This window comes from Palaemon carinicauda, chromosome 31 (assembly GCF_036898095.1).
Source record: "Palaemon carinicauda isolate YSFRI2023 chromosome 31, ASM3689809v2, whole genome shotgun sequence".
NCBI classification, from domain to species: domain Eukaryota; kingdom Metazoa; phylum Arthropoda; class Malacostraca; order Decapoda; family Palaemonidae; genus Palaemon; species Palaemon carinicauda.
In genome coordinates, this window is record NC_090755.1 from 49,462 (window position 1) to 70,754 (window position 21,293).

At 39.6% G+C, this 21,293-nt stretch overlaps 1 protein-coding gene across 2 annotated transcripts in view; it reads right to left on the minus strand.

Annotated features, from left to right (window-relative positions):
* Nucleotides 1–1,134: 1,134 nt before the first annotated feature.
* Nucleotides 1,135–21,293, minus strand: part of LOC137624220 (protein sel-1 homolog 1-like) — a 40,109-nt gene continuing 19,950 nt past the window's right edge. The window contains exons 2-5 of one of the 2 annotated variants that reach the window (XM_068354715.1): nt 7,175–7,348; nt 6,409–6,531; nt 5,583–5,621; nt 1,135–2,959 (exon numbers count right to left, since the gene is read on the minus strand). In XM_068354715.1, the coding sequence (XP_068210816.1) occupies nt 2,819–2,959; nt 5,583–5,621; nt 6,409–6,531; nt 7,175–7,222 (351 nt within the window). In that variant the 5' untranslated portion in view covers nt 7,223–7,348 and the 3' untranslated portion in view covers nt 1,135–2,818. Of the gene's footprint in view, nt 2,960–5,582; nt 5,622–6,408; nt 6,532–7,174; nt 7,351–21,293 lie in introns of those variants that run through there. The other variant, XM_068354717.1, reaches the window with a different exon arrangement.

Here is a 21,293-nt window from a genome sequence, read left to right on the forward strand (position 1 = left end):
TCTTATCTTTGATGTTCTTAACATTTCAAAGTGAATTAAGCAAGCTTGAAGATATTTTTTTTTTTTGCTTTGATCAGATTTATAGATTTGGGCCATATATATGCAGGTACTGGGACCTGTAAGGTTAATCATACCTAATTGCAGGAAGGGTAAAACCACAGTTTTAACTACATTAAAATTTCAGAATGTTGGAAATCAAGAATGGAAGTAGGGTTTAATAAAGAAACTGCAGCTAGCGGCCGATAGAATCTTCCAAATATCATTAAGGAATGCTTTGTCATATAATGGGAATTGTATCTTTTAAGTTTAATCTATTAGTTATCTAAATATCAATGGACAAAAGGTTCTCTACCCTGCTGTAGTAGTCACTGAAGACTTTCTTTTTCTCCAAGGGTTTTGATCATCTGGATTTGATAATAAACACTTATTATGAAAGTGTGGTATGCAAAATACCCAATTATCTGCAGTATATAAAATTATTTTGTAGGGACTGCAAAAAGTAGGGTTCCTCTGGTAGTCCTTAAAGGAAAGTAGAGTAAAGTAAGAAATTTTGCCATTTTATATTATGAAGCAATTCCAAAACTTTGTGAAGAGAAATTAATGTTGATTCCCCCCCCAACAAAAGTTTGGTTTTCCAAGAGAAAATTGAAGTAGGATACTAGCCAAAGGGATGCTGCAAATACCTTTTTCAAGTAATGCCCCTGTCGTATTGGAACTTTACTCTAAGCTTATCTAATTGGTTATTGCAAATATCAACGGACGAAAGATTTTCTACCCCGCTCTAGAAGTTGGGTTGTGTTTGCCTCTGTACTTCTGATCTTTTGCATGTCCAGGCAATTCTAAAACTTTGAGAAGAGAAATTAATAGATTCCCCCACAAAATGTTGGAGTCACAAGAGAACCTCATCAACTCTAAAGGAAATTTACGTTAGAGAAGTAATGCTTTAGCCAATAGCAACTTGCTCTACAAATGTTAATTGTCCTGGTGTCAAAATAAAATACATAATCTTCCAAAATTCTGATTGTGAATTATCAATGTGTTTCTCCCATGATTTTAGGGAAAGCTAAAATGTATGAGTTTTAATGGTTTATAGAAGTAAATAGGTGTGTGTAAGGACAGTCAAAACATGTAAAGGAATGGAAATGTAAAATATATTTTTTTACCAAAACCAACAAATATCTGCATGAACCTTCATTTAAGAGGTACTGGAAAAAAAAAAATTCTGGAAAAATGAAAATGAAAAAAAAACCAGTTGAAACAGCGGGGCACTGATGAATAATGGAAAAACCGAAGAATGACTGATTAATATATCACAATCATATAAGCTTGTCAGGATAAATTACAAAGAATTCTTGAAGAAAAGGGATAGAAATTTAAAAGACACAGTTCAAATAGGAAAATTACATTACTGTTTGAAAAATATCTAAATAAAATACATAATTCACTTGTAGCTATCACTGGGGACAAAGAACTGAGCAGAATATGTCAAATTCAGTGTGAAAATAAACAATCTAATCGTATGGTTTGCAATATACTTTAAAACAACAGACTTATTGCACTAAAGGGTAATTTCATAATTAATTTGCCATATCAAAATATTCTACTTTATTTCATGTACATAATATATTATTTTACAATATGGTGGGGTGGGTACAGCAAATGGTACATGCTAAATGATTGTACAATACACGGCATAGACAAAATTTTAAAAGATCAAAGAGTGGTACCTTTCATCAACAAAATGCAGCTAATAAGAATTCTAGACTGTACAAACCTATACCTCTCCTTCACCTAATGAGCTAACACTTGAAAAAAGACAACAGCAGACACCAAAAAAAAAACAGACGTCTCCCAGCAAAAGTGACTAGTCGTCCAAGTGAAAAAGATGAAGAAAAAATATATATATAATATATACACCATTCACCGATTCACATGAACTATGTTTCCCTTAGGCTAAGAAATCATACACCGAACTCTACAACCACACAGAAACACATTCTCAAAATGTGTGTATATAAAGTAGTCCACATTTACTCCTACTTGAGCTAGTATTGGAAGGTTGTTACTTCACAAGTACTATCAGTCTCATTCATTCATACAAAAAGAAAGAAAAATAAAAGAGAGGACACAAACAGGAAAAACCGATTATTGTAATACCATCGTAATGCTCGTATCGTTTATAAAAATTTCTCTTCACAAGGGGTAACAATACAATTACTTTTAATAAAGCACCCTAGACCTGTGAAGTCAGTGGCGTTGCAAAACATCCTATCTGTCGGCCAATGGTCTAACAACAATTACACATCTTCATAGAGAACATTATGTATCACAAATATATACAAAGACCAGTCAATGATCTAAAATATACAAGTGAGAACAAAATGAATGCCTGGAAAGGACCAACAGCTATAATTTCAAAGTACTGTACATAACTTAATGAATGCTGTCGCTAAAACTCCATCCGCATTAACCGTTTGGTGCTTACAATTGCTTTTCTCTGGTGCTTACAATTGCTTTTCTCTCCGGCATCTCCATTTCCCAAACAGAAATGCAATAAAGTACAAGTTCAATGAACACAGCACACGGTCTTGACACTAACTGCATTAGGATCTCTTTCCCACCCACCCCAAAACGTTGGATCAATTTTGCGTGTTTTCTATGGGAGAATTTTGAAGCCTGAACTTTTCCAAGTACCCCCGCCATATTCAGAAAAATTATAATCAACAGTTCATAAAATAAAATACGCAATAACTTTTCTGAGCAATGCAAGTCCAACTTTATCATGGATTATCAAAGGCTTCCTTATTTTCCTGTGTATCTACACAAGTATTGGGAGAGGTGGTCTTCTGAAAAGAATCAGGGTAGCGATGATGACCGACAGAATGCCCATGAGGTAGATATCCCAATCGAGACCAAGCTGTACATTTAAACTACCCTTGCCGAAATGAATCCAGTCGAACTGAAAAGAAAAAACGTTTAATTTGGTGCTGATTTCTGAAATTTATTGGCTTATATATATATATATATATATATATATATATATATATATATATATATATATATATATATATATATATATATATATATATTGCTGAAGTACAATCAACCACTGAAATAAAAGATTGATATACAAGACTTTATAATTCAGTACTGAATACATCACCTAAAGTTTAACTTGAAAGTTTCAATTTACATGGAGACAAAAATATTTGAATTTCTGAAATTTATTGGTTTATATACCTGATCATTTACTTTAAATATTGCTGAAGTTTAATTAACCACTGAAATACAAGACTTTATAATTGGATTAGAGGGACTTTTCCCTTTGCTACTACAAAAACGGTCGAGAGTTATACAGTACCTAAGTTTATTCAGCGTAAAAGCAACCAAAAGATGAAAACTACACATATGTCCATGCCTTTATTATCATGATCAGTCAATTCTTCATGATAAAGTAATCATAGAAAGTTTAATCATCATCTCGATGAATTGATTCATCGTGCTGAATTTCCATGTACAGTATTTATCGTCACCCATTATGACCTAAGGATTGACATCAATGCTTTAATTCATCAAATGTTTTCTCATGCTGACATAATCGTTAGCCTAATTCAACAGAAGTCTAACGACCTTTCTCCACTTTCTTCAGATAAAAATGAAGATGAGAGTAGTACTTCTCCTCCTCACGTAGCAATAGTTTTTATATGTGCTAGACATCAAAACACCCACTCATTTTAAATGTGCAAGTCTTTCTAATCACTATTACATTAATTTTGCATACACTCATTATCATATCCGTATTTTCATTTCAACCTTCTGCCTTTAACATTTGTAACTATTTTGATTCCATCATTGACTCCATGACCTCTGCTTGGTGTTATTTGCTATGCTCAATCAATCGATTCTTGCAGAACCCAGGGGACACAAGGAACCTTGCAGTAATTGCCAAAAATATTAGTTACATTTCAGTGTCCTTAGCTCATCCCAACAATCACCTTATTTTTGTTTTGTAGTTGTTCTATGCCATGTCTGAACAATATTTCTACAAGGGAGTAAAATTTCGTACAGTACATTACTCCTACACCAGTTTTCTGTCTCTTGGAAATAAGCCCCGTCTGCCACCACTTGAGTCTCGCATATGTGATCAATCGGTCAACACGCTGGTTCCCTCTTGTATTCTCTGGTTAGCTATTCTACCCTGCTGCTTCATTCTCATGTTTCTAAAGACAACAATGATGATAGGTTGTGTGAATAAGATTATACAACAAATAAGTGCCATAATAATTTGCTATTAAACATACCATTTTACAATACAACCCAAAAAGTAATACCAACCTGATTATGGCAACAATGTAATACTATACAAAATTTTCTACAACCACAATTAATACAATAAGGAAACTAATATCAAAATGGTAAAGAATGTTTTGCTTCGGAGATTCCAGTCATCACAGATGGCCGTGTTGTGGCATCAAGTAAACCTCCCATTGTACATTTACGGGGATTTAGAGAAAAGATAACACTTTGCTCTGTCCTTTACTTCACCTAGTTCGAATGCAATTACTCACTGCTCCTGTATAAGACATAAGTACGGAATAAAATTTTATGTTTAACCTATTCAGCACTGCTATGTACTGTATACGTGTTTTACCATACAGCAAGAAAGAGAAGCAACATATACGTCTACATAATTTTTTGTTCCTAACCAAGCAAAGCAGTTTTTATATACACTGGGAGGGGTTTAAGGTAAGGTATTGTTTACCAGTGTTCCTTAGGCAGTCATTCGTGAAAGATTACAGTTTTGTAGTTTTATAAGTAAACATTATAAATTCAAATTCTAAACGATTCTCATTTTCTTTTTTTTTTGTCCTATTTCACATTCTTCTTCTGCAAGGATGATGATAGTGCTTCTGAATTAGGGTCCGAGTACCTGCCAGATATCTCAGATGCGGATGACAGTGATAGTGATGATAGTTACTTATATTATTCTATTAATTTTGCTATTATCATTTATATTGGCTGCAAGTGAATGTTAATATACTGAAAATCGAAGTGGTTCTCAAGCGGTATACTGTACTGGTGAAGGTTGCAGTGCAACAGAGCAGTAGCGAAGGGGTTAACAATACAGTACTACATTTTACATCTCAGAATTTACGAGATGAAAGTCTGAATGCATCTTTCAGACATTTGGTGCCCATTATGTCATGACAATAAAAGCCCCGCTACATGATTTTCTTCGGTCATTCATCCCATTGAACTGAGGAACAACTCGTGAAAATGGATGGTCACGACTGGTCAACCAAACCTCAAAGTTCCTGTTCCAATTTATCAAACAAATCAGATTGTTATAAGCACCAAGATATCGGAGGGACACGAGCATTTGAGAACTTAACCAAGCATAACATTCAATTAGCTGTGCTGTGTGTGGCAGCATTACCGAGGGTGGTCATTTAAAAAGTTAAGAACGAAAATAGTGCACTACTAAAGGCAGTTAATGCTGCTCAAAGTTTAAAATACAGTGACTTTTAGGAAATCACAGAGTGAAAAGCATTCATGAAAAAAAGACTGCCTATAAAACTTACTGGGAGATGAGCGAAGGGGTACAGTTCACTGGTCATCACCTGTTGTTAATAGAAAACTTTATGTTTGTCATTATCCTTAGATATCCTGCTGATGTAAGCTGGCAGCAATACTGAATACATTGACGGTATGTTTTAAGTTTCTAACCCCAGCTACATTGTAGTGCCAAAAAAAAGTTCTTATATTTATAAATTTTCTCAGGCATGGCAAGCCTCTAAACGCAAAGGTCCTCCTCTTTTGGTTAAGGAGCTGGCAATATCATCAGGACAATTTCCACATGCTAGCCCTTATGTTATTATTCAACAGCTTTTATTTGTAACTCCAAACTTTCTTTTATCTTTTTTTGTTTTAGAGGAATCAAAGTATCCTTGGTTTAACATGAATCTCTCAACCTTCAAGTTCCAGGTAATAAAAAAAATTGTTAAATTCTTCATGATACAAAAATGCCGTTCACACACACACACACACACACACACATATATATATATATATATATATATATATATATATATATATATATATATATATAGCATTTAAAATGTATTTAAATGCAAGAGTCTGGAGAAGAAAGCTTAAAGGGCAAAGGGTACTTGAAAATGAAAATAGAGTTAAACCACAATTTGTTTGCCTTCCAAACTTTTGATTCCTAGTCCCAAAGCAGCATGTGTGCACTATTCCTCAAAGGCAGGTATTTTCAGCCTCACTATGACACGGAATACCCACTGGGAAGTTGGTATGACACCTGTCTGGTAATCCACTGAAACAGTGAAAAATTTACCTGAATATTCAATGTATAACTCTACACTAAAAACAAAAACAGTGACTTACTTCTTCAAAGTACTTGAATGTGAAAAGCAAGGCTAACTTTGCCAAAGCTAATGCAATGGGCACCTGAGCATCGGGGCTGGCTTCAGCAGCCATGTCGTAGAACCTCTTGGCTAAGTGCATATCCTGTTGAATAGAAAAAAGCAATTACTGTACATTTACTAAGATTAACTATGACAATACAAACCTGTGTGAATTCTGCTGAAGATTGCAAAAACAAAATTGTTTCTTTTCAATAAAATGTTATAATTTGACGAGAGAGAGAGAGAGAGGAGAGAGAGAGAGAGAGAGAGAGAGAGAGAGAGAGAGAGAGAGAGAGAGAGAGAGAGAGAGAGAGAGAGATTCTGCTGAGAATTGCAAAAACAAAATTGTTCCTTTTCAATGAAATGTCATAATTTGACTCGAGAGAGAGAGAGGAGAGAGAGAGAGAGAGAGAGAGAGAGAGAGAGAGAGAGAGAGAGAGAGAGAGAGAGAGATTCTGCTGAGAATTGCAAAAACAAAATTGTTCCTTTTCAATGAAATGCTATCACAATTCGACTCATTTTGAGAGAGAGAGAGAGAGGAGAGAGAGAGAGAGAGAGAGAGAGAGAGAGAGAGAGAGAGAGAGAGAGATTCTGCTGAGAATTGCAAAAACAAAATTGTTCCTTTTCAATGAAATGCTATCACAATTCGACTCATTTTGAGAGAGAGAGAGAGAGAGAGAGAGAGAGAGAGAGAGAGAGAGAGAGAGAGAGAGAGAGAGAGAGAGAGAGAGAGAGAGATACTGTACCTGTTTAAGATCTAAACCTTGCTCATGCATGTACCCAAGGTTGAACATAGCTTGAGCATTGTGCTGCTGCTCGGATGCTAGCCGGTAATGAGCAGCTGCCGTCTCGTAGTCTACGGAAGTTCCGTAACCATACTAATGGTAATCTCCTAGTTTAACCCTCGCTACTGCATAACCCTGTAATGAAAAATGATATTTTCAATTTCAAATAAATTTTTGAATATACTTACCCGGTGAATATATATATAGCTTACGTCTCCGACGGTCGACAGATTCCAAAAACTCGCGAGTGATCGCCTTGATGGCTGCCGGGTGTGCCCACCAGCGCCGACTATCGGCCAGATACTTCTCCAGGAGTTCAGTGTCAGGGAGGAAGGGAGGGCCTTTAATTATATATATTCACCGGGTAAGTATATTAAAAAATTTATTTTAAATTGAAAATATCATTTTTAAATATTAAACTTAGCCGGTGAATATATATATAGCTGATTCACACCCATGGTGGAGGGTAGAGACCAGTATTAAAACAATAAAGGCGTATATGCTCAGGAGTTTTTGACAAATATTCAAAATCAAACTTAAGTATAGGTACCTGATAAGGAAGCTGACTCTGATGAATACTCTGACTCATTAGTCCGCTATCCTTACGAAGCCCAGCGATCCTCTCAGGATGCTGAAAGACTTCTAGGAGCTGTTATAATCAGGGTGAACACCCCTATAACAGGACCTCATCAATACCCTTGATCTGGGCGCTCTCAAGAAACAAGTTTGACTACCCGCCAAATCAAAAGATTGCGGAAGACTTCTTAGTCTCCACGTACAACCCAAAAAATTAAAAGTTTCAAGAGAAGAAAAAGGATATTGGGATTAAGGGAATGTAGTGGTAGAACCTTCACCCACTACTGCACTCACTGCTACGAATGGTCCCAACATGTAGCAGTCCTCATAAAGAGTCTGGACATTTTTTAAATAATGTGAAGTGAACACAGATTTACTCCTCCAAAAGGTTGCGTCCATAATGCTTCTAAAGGATCTATTTTGTTTGAACGCTACTGAAGTTGCCACCGCTCTAACTTCATTATCACTTAAATGAGAGTGAGCCTCTCTAATTAAAAGTCTAATAAAATATGACAACGCATTTTTCGACATCGGTAAGGTGGTCTTTTTTAACCGAACACCATAAAGCCTCTGAATTGCCTCGCAGCATTTTGGTTTTATTTAAATAAAATTTAAGAGCTCTTACAGGGCACAGAACTCTTTCAATTTCGTTCCCAACAATTTTAGATAGACTGGGAAGTTCAAACGACTTAGGCCATGGACGAGATGGCCGTTCTCTTTTGGCTAAAAACCAAGTTGAAGCGAGCCTACTGCTTTATTAGAGCAGACGCCTCTATTTATGCTGAAGGCATACACTTCACTAACTCTTTGCGGTAGCCATGCTCACTAAAAAGAGAGTTTTGAGTGTAAGATCTTTGAGTGATGTTGAATTCAACTGCTCCAACCTTTCAGACGTAAAGAACTAAAGGACCACGTCCAAATACCAAGCAGGAGTAGTGATCTGACGCTCCTTGGAAGTCTCAAAAGACTTGAGAATGTCTACAAGATCTGAAGCTAAAATGCTTCTGTAGCCTTTAATAGTTGAGGCAGAAAGGATGCGATCATTTCTAAGATAAAGTAGAAAGCCTGCAATCTGTGTTACAGTGGTATTGGATTGATTGATTGATTGATTGAAAGTTTTCTGGCATCCTGACATCTAAGGTCATTGACGCCGATACCATTTACTGTATATGAAAATTAAAAGAGAATTCGATTAAAACCATAAAAATTAAGAAGTCATTAAAATAGTTAAATAGTTTTCAGAAGACCTGCTTCTGAAATAAATCTAAAAATTCCGCTCGCATAGTAAGACACATCATGTCCAAGAATCTTGGCAAGGATAAACCTGCCATCCTCACCTCGAGCCTCAAACAGATATCTATTTCTTAAGTTAGTAAAATTAGGGCATTCGGTCAACAAATGCCTCACTGTTAAAGGTAATAAGCAGTCCTCGCAATACGGTTGGTGTTGGCCCTTCAGCAGAAACTCGTGTGTCAACCGTGTGTGACCAATACGGAGACGACAAAGAGTCGTCTCCCATTTTCGGGGAATCATGTTATACCTCCAAGGTGATATGCTATTTGTTACTTCCCTCATTTTATTGCCGTCTTGACTGTCCCAGTGCTGTTGCCATTTATCACAAACCAATTTCTTGATGTAAGGTAGGAGATCGTTACATGGAATGGGATACCTCCTTGGTAGCAACTCGGATGCCGCATTCTTCGCCAGTAAATCTGCCTTCTCATTCCCAGACACACCTACATGTGCTGGAACCCAACAAAATCGAACAGTTATACCTTTCCGTCCAATAATAAAAAGCCATTCTAAAATCTTTAAAACTAGAGAGTTACTAGAATTAAAAACTTCTAAAGCTTGAAGAACACTCCTTGCATCACTAAAAATTGTAAAATTACCCTCCTTTTCCAAAGCTATTTTCTCAATAGCGGTTAATATGCCATACAGTTCGGCAGTAAATATGGAAGCTGTTAGAGGAAGTGCACCTCTACAATTAAAATCATTACTATGTACTCCAAATCCAACGCCAGCATCAGATTTGGAGCCATCAGTATATATAAAAGTCGATCCCCTATGTTCTTCGACATGTTCCATAAAAAGAGACCTGGATTCTAAGTCAGTCATATTCTTCTTAACTCCAATAAAGTATTTACAAAAAGATATGTCAGGTAATTTCCATGGAGGCGTTGATGATACCTTGAATGGAAGTACCTTATTTCTAATTATATCCAGACTATTTAAATATCGTTTCACCCAAAAGCCATAAGGTTGAGGAGATTTTGGGTGCAACTCAAAGTATGATGCGTGTCTTACAAGGCTTGCAGTCTGAAAGGCTAGAGAGCTAGGGAGTCTTTGCAATCTAAACCAATACCGAAGAATGGAAGACATTCGGTAAAGGTCTAGAGGTAACTCTCCAGCATCAACAAGGAGACTTGGGATAGGCGAGGTTTTAAAAGCTCCAGTAGATAATCTAATACCTGCATGATGTATCGAGTCTAATATTTTTAACCGGCTTGGGGTGGCTGAAGAATATACCTCACAACCATAACTAATTTTGGAAAAAATCAAGGCCTTGTATAATTTTAAAATAGTATTGCGGTCTGCCCCCCATGATGTATGGGACAATACTTTTAAGATATTCAGAGCTTCAACACATTTAGCTTTTAGCGCTTTTAGGTGAGAAACCCATGTAAGTCTACAGTCAAATATCAAACCTAAAAATTTGGTTTCCGATACACATGGTATCCGTTGACCTTTAATGTATATATCCGGGTCTGGATGTACTCCCCGGATACGACAAAAATGGACAATGGTAGTTTTACTTGTCGAGAACTTAAATCCATTCATGTCAGCCCACTGGATAATTTTATCAATAGAGAGTTGGATTTTTCTCTCAACCATTGCCATTCTGGTGCCAGCAAATGATATTGAGAGATCATCCACAAATAGTGTTGAGAGAACATCCTGGGGAATGGCTGAGGATATCCCATTAATTGCTAGTGCAAAAAGGGTTACACTCAGCACACTACCCTGAGGAACTCCTTCTTCCTGGCACTTACTCTCTGATAGAGTTTCCCCCACTCTCACTTGAAAAACTCTACGTGAAAGAAATGCCTGAATAAATAGTGGCAGCTCTCCTCTCAATCCCAATTCATGAATGGTTTTAAGAATACCATATCTCCATGTGGTATCATATGCCTTTTCAAGGTCAAAAAATACTGTAACATGATGCTGTTTGGAAGCAAAGGCTTCACAAATAGATGACTCTAGTCGTATCAACACATCAGTCGTTGAGTGCATTTTTCGGAATCCACATTGAATCGGTGATAAAATACCTTTCTTTTCAAGGTACCACATCAGCCTTGCATTGACCATCTTCTCCATGATTTTACATAAACAAGATGTCAATGCAATAGGACGATAGTTTGCTGCTAAAAACTTGTCTTTACCAGGTTTTAAAAAGGCTAAAATAATGGCTAGTTCCCAAACACTTGGGTAGTTATGATCATGCCATATTCTATTAATAATGCTTAAAATAAATAGCTTTGTATTAAAATGTACATGTTTAATCATTGCATATGGAATTCCATCGGGTCCAGGGGCTGTATCGTTGCAATGAGCAAGTGCGGAATCAAATTCTCTTTCAGTGAAAGGAGAATTATACGACTCTTCCCTTCTTGTTGCAAAATTTAAAATTTTCTTTTCTTCAGTGCTCCTATACTGGTGACCAGGGGCTCCTTCACACTTGCTGGATACATTTGAAAAATGATTAGCCAGGGCATTGCTAACTTCATTTGCTTCAGTTACATACTGGCCATTCACCTTCAACACTGGTGGTGGGTTGGGGGTGAATTTGCCAGCTATCTTTTTTACTTTCCTCCAGACAGAAGATGGTGGTGTTCTACTGTTAATAGAGGAAACAAAAGACATCCATGACTGGCGCCTTGCTTCTTTCATGGCACGACGGAACTGTGCTCTACATTTCTTGTACATTATTAAATTCTCATCAGTTCTGCGTCTACGCAATCGTGTTAGAGATCTTCTTGTGGCTCTGTGGAGTGCAGTTAGTTCTGAGGACCACCACGGGACTGGTCGTTGTTTGAATAACCCTGTTGTTTTGGGAATTGAATTGACTCCTGCTGTATGAAGAGTTCCATTCAGTAGGTCTATGGCATCATCAACACTTTCAAACTGTTCTGCTCTCCCTTCGATTTCACTTAGCTCACAAAATTTAATCCAGTCTGCCTTGTCTAGATTCCAACGTGGCGATCTTTGCAAAGGCGGACCCTTGTTGGTGTTTATAATGATTGGTGCATGATCACTAGTATGCCAATCATCTAATGTCCTCCAATCAAAATCAAGAAGGCAGTTAGAGCTTGCAATTGAAAGGTCAATGCATGACAAAGTACCTGTCTGAACATGGAAGTGTGTGGGCTCTCCTGTATTAAGGAGTCCCACATCCTCATTCTCCACAATTGATGAGATAATATTGCCCCTTGTGTTGGCCAAAACATCACCCCATAAAGGATGTCTACCATTCATATCTCCCAGTAAGAGAAAAGGTTGAGGGAGTTGTTGAATGACCTCTGCTAAATCATCATATAAAATATTATCATTTGGAGGTAAGTACAGAGAGCATATTGTATATTTTCTCCCTATATCAATTTGTACAACAACTGCCTGCAGGGTTGTACGTATAGACATGGGTATTTGGGGAACATCTCGACGAATGTACATGAGACTTCCGCCTTGGCTCCCTGCTTGTTGATTATATGGTGTTCTATAGCTAACATACTCTCGAGGACTAGGAGTGTTTGAATCAAGCATACTTTCCTGTAGACATACAATTATGGGGGAATGCTCATGAATTAGGAGCTTAAGTTCTCCATATTTCGCCCTCAAACCCTGACAGTTCCATTGCAAAATGGAGGAGAAAACTATGGATTATTTCTGGAAGACATCTTGGATGAGGTCTTCCCATTAGCAGTTTTTAATGTAACATTATTACCAGTATGTTTCTTCAGAGGTGGTGTTTTTCTTTGTATTCTTTTTATCTATTTGTTGAGGTGGATGGTGGACCTCAACTTGAATTTCTGATTTATTCAGTCCATCTTCTGGTTCATTAGAAACATCAACAGACAAAACATCAAATTTATTTGATGTCATAACCTTAACGTTTCTAATGGAGGGTGGAGAGAGAGATGGAGGTCTCTCTCTTTTGCGATTAATAGATGGTGGGATTCGAGGTTTTTGCACCTTTCCCACAACAGGTGCATCAGGTAAGTTAGTCTTAAGTGGAACCTCCATCAGATCAGGCAAGGACATGGCCTGAGAGAGGTTTGTATTACTTTTTGTAATGGCGGCTGAAGGCTGTACAGCAATGGGCAATGACCTAGTGTTAATACACCGTGGTAAAGCCTCAGGAGGTGATAAGGTTACCTCGTTATTTGACATTTTGTCAGATAGTATACTTTTTTTGGAGCTATTGGCAGTGCTAGGTTGGTTTGATTTTAATGCCTTAGCATATGTATTTGATTTATTTAATAGTCTTTTGGCATGGGTCACACTTATGTGTTCTAAGTTTGATTTGTTGAGGGCAGCTTCCTCCAACTTATATAGCTCGCAAATCTTGTCTGTGGATTTGTGATTCGAGCTGCAATTTAAACACCTGGCTCCAAGTGCACACTCTCCATGGTAAGATTTGGAGCAAATACCACACATCTTCTCATTTTTGCAAACTTTGGACGGATGCCCAAATTTAAAACAATTAAAGCATTGCAATGGCTTCTGCTTGAAGGGTCTTACTTTAATCCTTTCGTTCTCGATAATAATATGAAAAGGTACATCAGCATCCTGGAACGTAAGGATTATCATTGATGTACCTGGGACTTTATGAACTTTCCAAACATTTAATGGACACATGGCCAGTATCTCCTCCTCTGTAAAATCATATAGGTCTCTGTTAAAAACTACGCCCCTTCCGTAGCTAAAATTTAGGTGGGGTTTGACATCTAACTTAATGTCATCATTATTTATTTTCATATTGGACAATATTACCGACTGTGTACTGGATTTGGCATGGATAAGGAAACTATTTTTTCCGAAACGAGATATATTGCCTGGTGCAATAGTTCCTACTTTTTTCTGAATCAATTTGCATATTTTAAAATAATTCCCTGTAACCCCCTTTGATTCAGCTATAAGCCACATCGGTGGTTTTGGATTTCTCTGGGAGGGCATGACTAATTCTGTGCCTTTTTCCAACCAATCGGCAGGCCTGTACACATCTAAATCTTTTGGTACCTTATCGCAGAGAGCAGCCGCGACATTCAAGTTATTAATTTTAATATTATTCAAATTACTTATTGCACTAAATGCTTCGTCATAACTACTATAAGATATCCATGAATCCCAAGTTTCAGCTTCAAGTTTCATCCTTATTTCTTTTATGCATCCATAGCATTCAAATGCTTTACATAGATCATCATAATTTGTTTCTATTGAAATTTGTGTAACATGGAGGATTCGAAGTTTCCTCGTGTTACCCAAATTACTCGATTTAGAAATATCAGTAGAATGGTCCTTTCCCGTTCTGAGGTCATCAACAGAGCTATCCCTTATCACATTAGCAGAGGTCGTCAACAGTGCCGGGGGAGAGTCAGCGTATCCAGGGGATGGGGGTTCGTTCCTTAAAGAATCCATAATAGTAAAGAGAGGGAAAAGAGTTAGTTTGATGTACCTGCTCGAGAATGTTAGGCCATCACGCGTCGGAAAGGAAATTTGCACTCTCTACTATCGGCACAATGAGAGTATACTTCCCAGATGGTCCACTCCATACCCTACCCGAAGGATAGCATCAAAACAGATATAGAGGCACAGGTGTAAGCTGAACCCGCCTGTTAGGACTGAGACCAAGAAATTATGGAATCATCCTCCCCATATCTATAATGACGGGCTTCCGGCCAAAAGCCGAGAGTCCTACCCCAAGCATTGGATCCCCCTGGATTCCGAAGACCCAACACTTGAGAATAGTTCCGCCAAAAAGGTCCAAACCATCTTCGGGATGGCTGAAATCATCCAATACTCTCATATATAGCTTTGAATGCAAACACCTCCCAACCGCGATACCTCCTCCCACTCATCAAAGCAGGCAGCAATAAAGGATGTATGAACATCCCCGCCGGGGCTACAATGGATGTGAAAACATCTAAGCCATAGGAGAAAAGAAAAAAAATAAATAAATAAATATATATGTACATAATATATACACACATATAATGAGGGAAATTTTTCTCATAGAGTTTGGAAAGCAAGACTAAAGAAAGTTTGTGAAATTAGGATAAGGTTGAAGTAGTATTGAGAAAAAGAAAAAGGTAAAAGAGAGAAATTTAGATTCGAACTGGGGGAGCAATTTCCCCAAGTTCGAGAGCCCTCTTGCCCGTCACCAAGTTTCAGCACGGGAATTAAATGCCGTGCTGAAGCTTAATGACTTCATCAAGGCATTCTCTCATTAAGAGGGCAGTGGTATTGGAAGAGGATATAGAAGAGGACTTGCACCAGTCTCTAAATACCTCCCATTTGGATTGGTAGATCCTGATGGTAGAGGACCTTCTAGCTCTTGCGATCGCTCTAGCTGCCTCCTTCAAAAACCCACGAGCTATAGAGAATCTTTCGATAGAATGAAGGCAGTTAGACGAAGCGCGAGGAGACTTTGATGAAATCTTTTTAAAAGAGGCTGACGCAGGAGATCCATCCGTAACGGTAAACTTCTTGGAATGTCCACCGGCCATAGAAGAACCTCTGTGAACCATTCTCTCGACGGCAAGAGGGGAGCAACCAAAGTCAACCTGGTCCCTTCGTGAGAGGCGAACTTCTGAAGAACTTTGTCTAGGATCTTGAATGGTGGGAAGGCATAGATGTCTAGGTGAGACCAGTCCAGCAGGAAAGCGTCTATGTGGGCTGCCTCTGGATCTGGAACTGGAGAGCAGTAAGTCGAGAGCCTCTTTGTCAGTCAAGTCGCAAAAAGATCTATGGTGGGTTGACCCCATGTCATCCATAGCTTCTCGCACACAGTCTTGTGCAACGTCCACTCCATGGAGATGACTTGTCCTCTTCTGCTGAGGCAGTCCGCTAAGACATTCATTTCTCCTTACACGAATCTCATAAAAAAAGAGATGTTTCTTACCTTAAATGGAGTTTCTTCTGATCCGTGGGCCAAAGACCCGAGCATTCCAGACTGTCCAGTGGCGCTCCCCAACCCAAATCCGATGCATCTGAATACAACACATGGTTTGGGTTCTTGATCGCAAGCGAAAGACCTTCTCGAAGTCTGACGTTGCTGTCCCACCAAGTCAGACATGTCTTGACTGAGTTGGAGATTGGGATAGAGATACTCTCTAAGTCCTTCTCCTTGTTCCAATGGTTTAGGTGAAATTGGAGAGGGCAAAGGTTAAGTCTCCCCAGAGATAAACTGCTCCACCGAGCAACTGTTTTTCTCTTGCACGTGACGGACTTTTAACAGAGCTTGTTCCATTCTTGTGGGAGACGAAAAAGCCCGAAAAATTCGACACTGTATCTCCATCCCCAAATAAAGAATAGTCTGGGATGGAGTAAGTTACGAATTCTCTATGTTCACTATGAGACCTAGCTCCTTGGTTAGGTCTAATGTCCATTTGAGGTTCTCCAGACAGCGATTTAATGACGACGACCTGATTAGCCAGTTGTCAAAATAAAAGGAGGCTCTGATCCCTGAAAAATGTAGAAAGCTTGCTACATTTCGCATGAGCCTTGTAAAAACAAGAGGAGAAGGACTGAGGCCGAAGCACAGTGCTCGGAATTGGTACACTACTTTCCCGTCCACAAACCTCAGATATTGTTGAAAGTTTGGATGAATCGGGATGTGGAAGTATGCATCCTGAAGGTCGAGAGAGACCATCCAGTCGCCTTCCCTTACTGCTGCCAAGACAGATTTGGTAGTCTCCATCGTGAACTTTGTCTTGACAATGAACACATTGAGTGCACTTACATCTTAAGTACTCCTGCAGTGAACGTGGCTGCCAGTTCATTGGAGCCATCCCTTATGGCCTTGTTCATGCATGACATAATTTGTACAGCAATATCATTGTCCGCTGGAGAGACCTTCTTACTTAAGGCTCCCAGGGACCAATCCAAAAAAATAAATACTTCAAACGCTCGAAAAACTCCTTTCAGGAGATGGTCTAGCTCTGAAGAAGACCATAAAATCTTGGAGCGTCTCATGGCTAGACGACGAGGAGAGTCCACTAGGCTTGAGAAGTCTCCCTGGGCAGAGGCAGGTACTCCCAAGCCGAGAACTTCTCCTGTGTCATACCAGACGCTCGAGCGAGAAGCTAATTTAGAAGGAGGAAAAGCAAAAGCAGACTTTCCTAAACTTCTCCTGGATTCCAACCAGTCTCCCATTAAGCGCATGGCTCTCTTGGAAGAACGAAAGAGAACTGACTTCGTATATGTAGGAGTCGAAGAAAGTCATGCCAAGAGTAAACTCAGACGGCGGAGAACGTGGAGCAGCCGTTACAAAATGAGTAGGACAAAATTTCCCTAAAGAAATTCCTATTTTTTTTTTTTTTTTTTAAACAAGGGATTGTTGGACAACCCTAGGTTCCTCCTTTTCTGAATGAATCCCCAAAGGTACATTAGTTGAAAGGGGGTCATCAACTTCTTCAGAAGGCACATCATCTGATAAATCTAAAGTCTAGCGAGAAGGAGATTTATATTCAGAATGACGTGAAGGTAAAGCCTGACAGACTACATCAACTGGTATATGAACAGAAGTTAAAGTTGGAGGGTCGATGTCACGTTGTGACTGCAGAGAATGTTATTCTACTACACGTCGTGACTGAAGTGACTGACGTTCAACGTCACGTAGTAACAGCAGTGACTGCTGTTCGATGCTATATTGTGACTTTGGTGACTGACGCTCGACGTCACGTCGTGTCTACGGTGTCTGCCGCTCAACGTCACGTCGTGTCTGCGGTGTCTGCAGCTCAACGTCACGTTGTGACTGCGGTGGCTGACGTTCAAAGTCTCGGCGGAACTGCAGTGGCTGCTGATCAAAGTTATGACTCGACTTAACTGACTGTCGATCAAAGTTACATCGAGATTTATGCTCTGCATCTCATTTAACAGCAAAGCTGACACTAAGGATAACGTCAGCGTGATGTAACAAATCTCGTTTAGAAGGTTGAAGACCTGAATCACGTATTCCAGAACCGTGACGTACAACAAGCAAAGGATCCTTTCGCACAGGAACAGGATCGTAAGCTTTCATTAAAGAAGAAAGCTTTAACAGCATATCTTGCAAAACACTTAACTTTGGATCAACCGCACTCGGAATAGATTGTGACGTCGGAAACGTCTGTACATGAGCGTCATCGCTATGAACGGGACTCTCATGATGACTACAGCTAGAACGTTGATCTTGTTCTGAAGGAACTAATTTACGTTTCAACGGTCTCGAAACCTTACGCCAAGGTTTTTTTTAAGAGACAAATCATCGGAAGACGAGGAGAACTTTGTCTCTCCTGTCTTATGGTAAGGACGTGCTTGAGGAGAACGTCTGATACCTTTGAGGGAACGTCTGTTCGTTGGTTTACACCTCTCACTCCCTTAGGTCCTTCGACATTCCTTCTCCCTGGGGTAGGGGTGCCTGAAAGAGGTCTCGGACTAGGCAAGCGACAAGCACAAACAAACGAACCCTCCGCAACACTGAACATGTTTTTCGCACTTTCTTCACTGACACTCACATTTTTTAATAATTTCACATTAGACATGAATAAAGCTGATTTCTACCTGAAGCACGCAATTCTCCCTTAAATCAAAAGGTTAGAATTGCGAAATATGTCGTATAATGTAAGCTCATTAGTACAAAATGAATCACACATACATACATACATATACCAAAGGCACTTCCCCCAATTTTGGGGGGTAGCTGACAACAACAAGAAACAAAACAAAAAAGGGGACCTCTACTCTCTACGTTCCTCCAGCCTAACCAGGGACTCAGCCGAGTTCAGCTGGTACTGCTAGGGTGCCACAGCCCAACCTCCCACATTTCCACCACAGATGAAGCTTCATACTGCTGAGTCCCCTACTGCTGCTACCTCCGCGGTCATCTAAGGCACCGGAGGAAGCAGCAGGGCCTACCGGAACTGCGTCACAATCGCTCGCCATTCATTCCTATTTCTCACACGCTCTCTTGCCTCTCTCACATCTATCCTCCTATCACCCAGAGCTTTCTTCACACCATCCATCCACCCAAACCTTGGCCTTCTTCTTGTACTTCTCCCATCAACTCTTGCATTCATCACCTTCTTTAGCAGACAGCCATTTTCCATTCTCTCAACATGGCCAAACCACCTCAACACATTCATATCCACTCTAGCCGCTAACTCATTTCTTACACCCGTTCTCACCCTCACCACACATGCAAAAATTAATTAACATATACAGATATATAGAATAAAACGGAAATATATAAAGTTAAAATGATCAGTGACTTGGGAGGAGACTAAAACTAGATCGCTAAGGACTACGTTTTCAATCTCTCACCGTACAGTGCCTTAGGATGAGAATAAAAACTAGAACGTTTTATCCTCTCTCTCTCTCTTTCTCCCCGTACAGAGACTTGGGACGAGAGTGAATATCTGAATCGAGAAGAACAACGTTACTCACTCCCAAACTCCTTGTACAGAGACTTGGGACGAGAATAAAGATTTGGATCGTCTCTCTCTCTCTCTCTCTCTCTCTCTCTCTCTCTCTCTCTCTCTCTCTCTCTCTCTCTCTCTCTCTCTCTCTCTTGTCACTCACAAGAGAATGGCTCACTCACTCTTCGTCAATAAAAGGTTATTTGACTAAGGGAAAATACTAAAAGGACTAAGAAATTTAAAATTAACATGTTCCTTTAAATTAATATTTAAAAAACTTCAGTTTGTAAGAAGAATGAACAAAACGTCAAAATCGATTAACTCTTTCTGCAAAGTGAAACCGTGATTCTCTCTTTCTCTATCGTAACGATAGAGTGCAAACTGCGTAGCATAAATAAACCAAACGTTAGTTCATCTTTGAAAACAGCACGAAGACTATTCAAAGAATAAATTTCTTAAAATATTTTCTAAAAATATTCATCTCATCAATCTAAACAAATATAAAAGTTGAATGGGCTCAACGTTGTTTAACTTCGTTTTCCAAGTCAGGACCGCCTACAAAGAATAGGCATAGGTCGTTTATAAACAAAAATATGACAAATTTCGTAGATAATTTGTATTTTTCCTACCATACAAACCTTAGCTATTTACATGGGGTATTATTTTGGTGGAGCTGAAATGACGAGCCATTAAATTTTAACGAGGGTTAACTACCCCCTCGCTAGTTAGCGGGGGGGGGGTAGGGAAGGGGTAGCTAGCTACCCCTTCCCCCCTCACACACTGTGAATAGCTCAATTCACTTAAAGGTAGGCCTTGACTTGGGGGTCAGAGCTGGCGGGTAACATTTGCGTAAATAGCTAAGGTTTGTATGGTAGGAAAAATACAAATTATCTACGAAATTTGTCATTTGTTCCGTAACCTAATACAAACCACGCTATTTACATGGGGTGACTTACCCTTAGGAAGGGCGGAAAGTCCCCAGCCTTCTGGCTTCAGCTTTACCCGGGGACTCCAATTCCGAGTTGTAGAACTCAAGGAACGGGAGTCCCTAACCCTCGCACGTTGTCATGTTTGACCATCGTGCGGCCTACTAGGATGTGTGTGAAGGAGAATAACGTGACTCGTCCTAGGAAGTTGACCTGGAGTTCTTTATGTGGAACTCTAGGCTAGGACGTTCCCAATACCACCTCGTCAGGGTATGGGGGACGCGACAGGAGCACAAGGAAGCATGGTTTACCTGCAGAGGTTGAGGTCAGCTGCGCAAAGACCTGGATGCTGCTCTCCCCAAGAGAGGGGAGAATGAAGAAAGAAGTAAGGGCCAGACATACTCTTTCATTCACGCAGACTAAAACCGGGTAACAATGCCCTCAACCTTCTGCTACTTATCCAATATGGAGCCTGAGGTTAGACCAGCTGTTGAGCAGCCACCACAGGACCGATAGAAAACGTATCGAGGTTCCTGTGGGTCACGTCCAGCAGGTAGTGGGCTGTGAACGTCGTCTGACGTTTCCAGACCCCAGCTTGTAGAACCTGCGTCACAGAGAAGTTTCTCTTGAAGGCCAGGGAAGTAGCAACACCCCTGACGTCGTGAGCTCTGGGACGACGTGACGGAGGAGAGTCGGGATTCAAGGTGCTTCTTATCACCTTGCGAATCCATGAAGAGATGGAGTTCTTGGTGACCCTCCTCTTTGTCCTCCCTGTGCTCACAAACAAAGCTTGCACATGAGGACGGGCTGCAGCTGTTCTTTTGAGGTAGTGCCTCAGACTCCTGACTGGGCACAGTAACAGATGGTCTGGGTCACTTGTTACAGAACGTAGACTCGTTACCT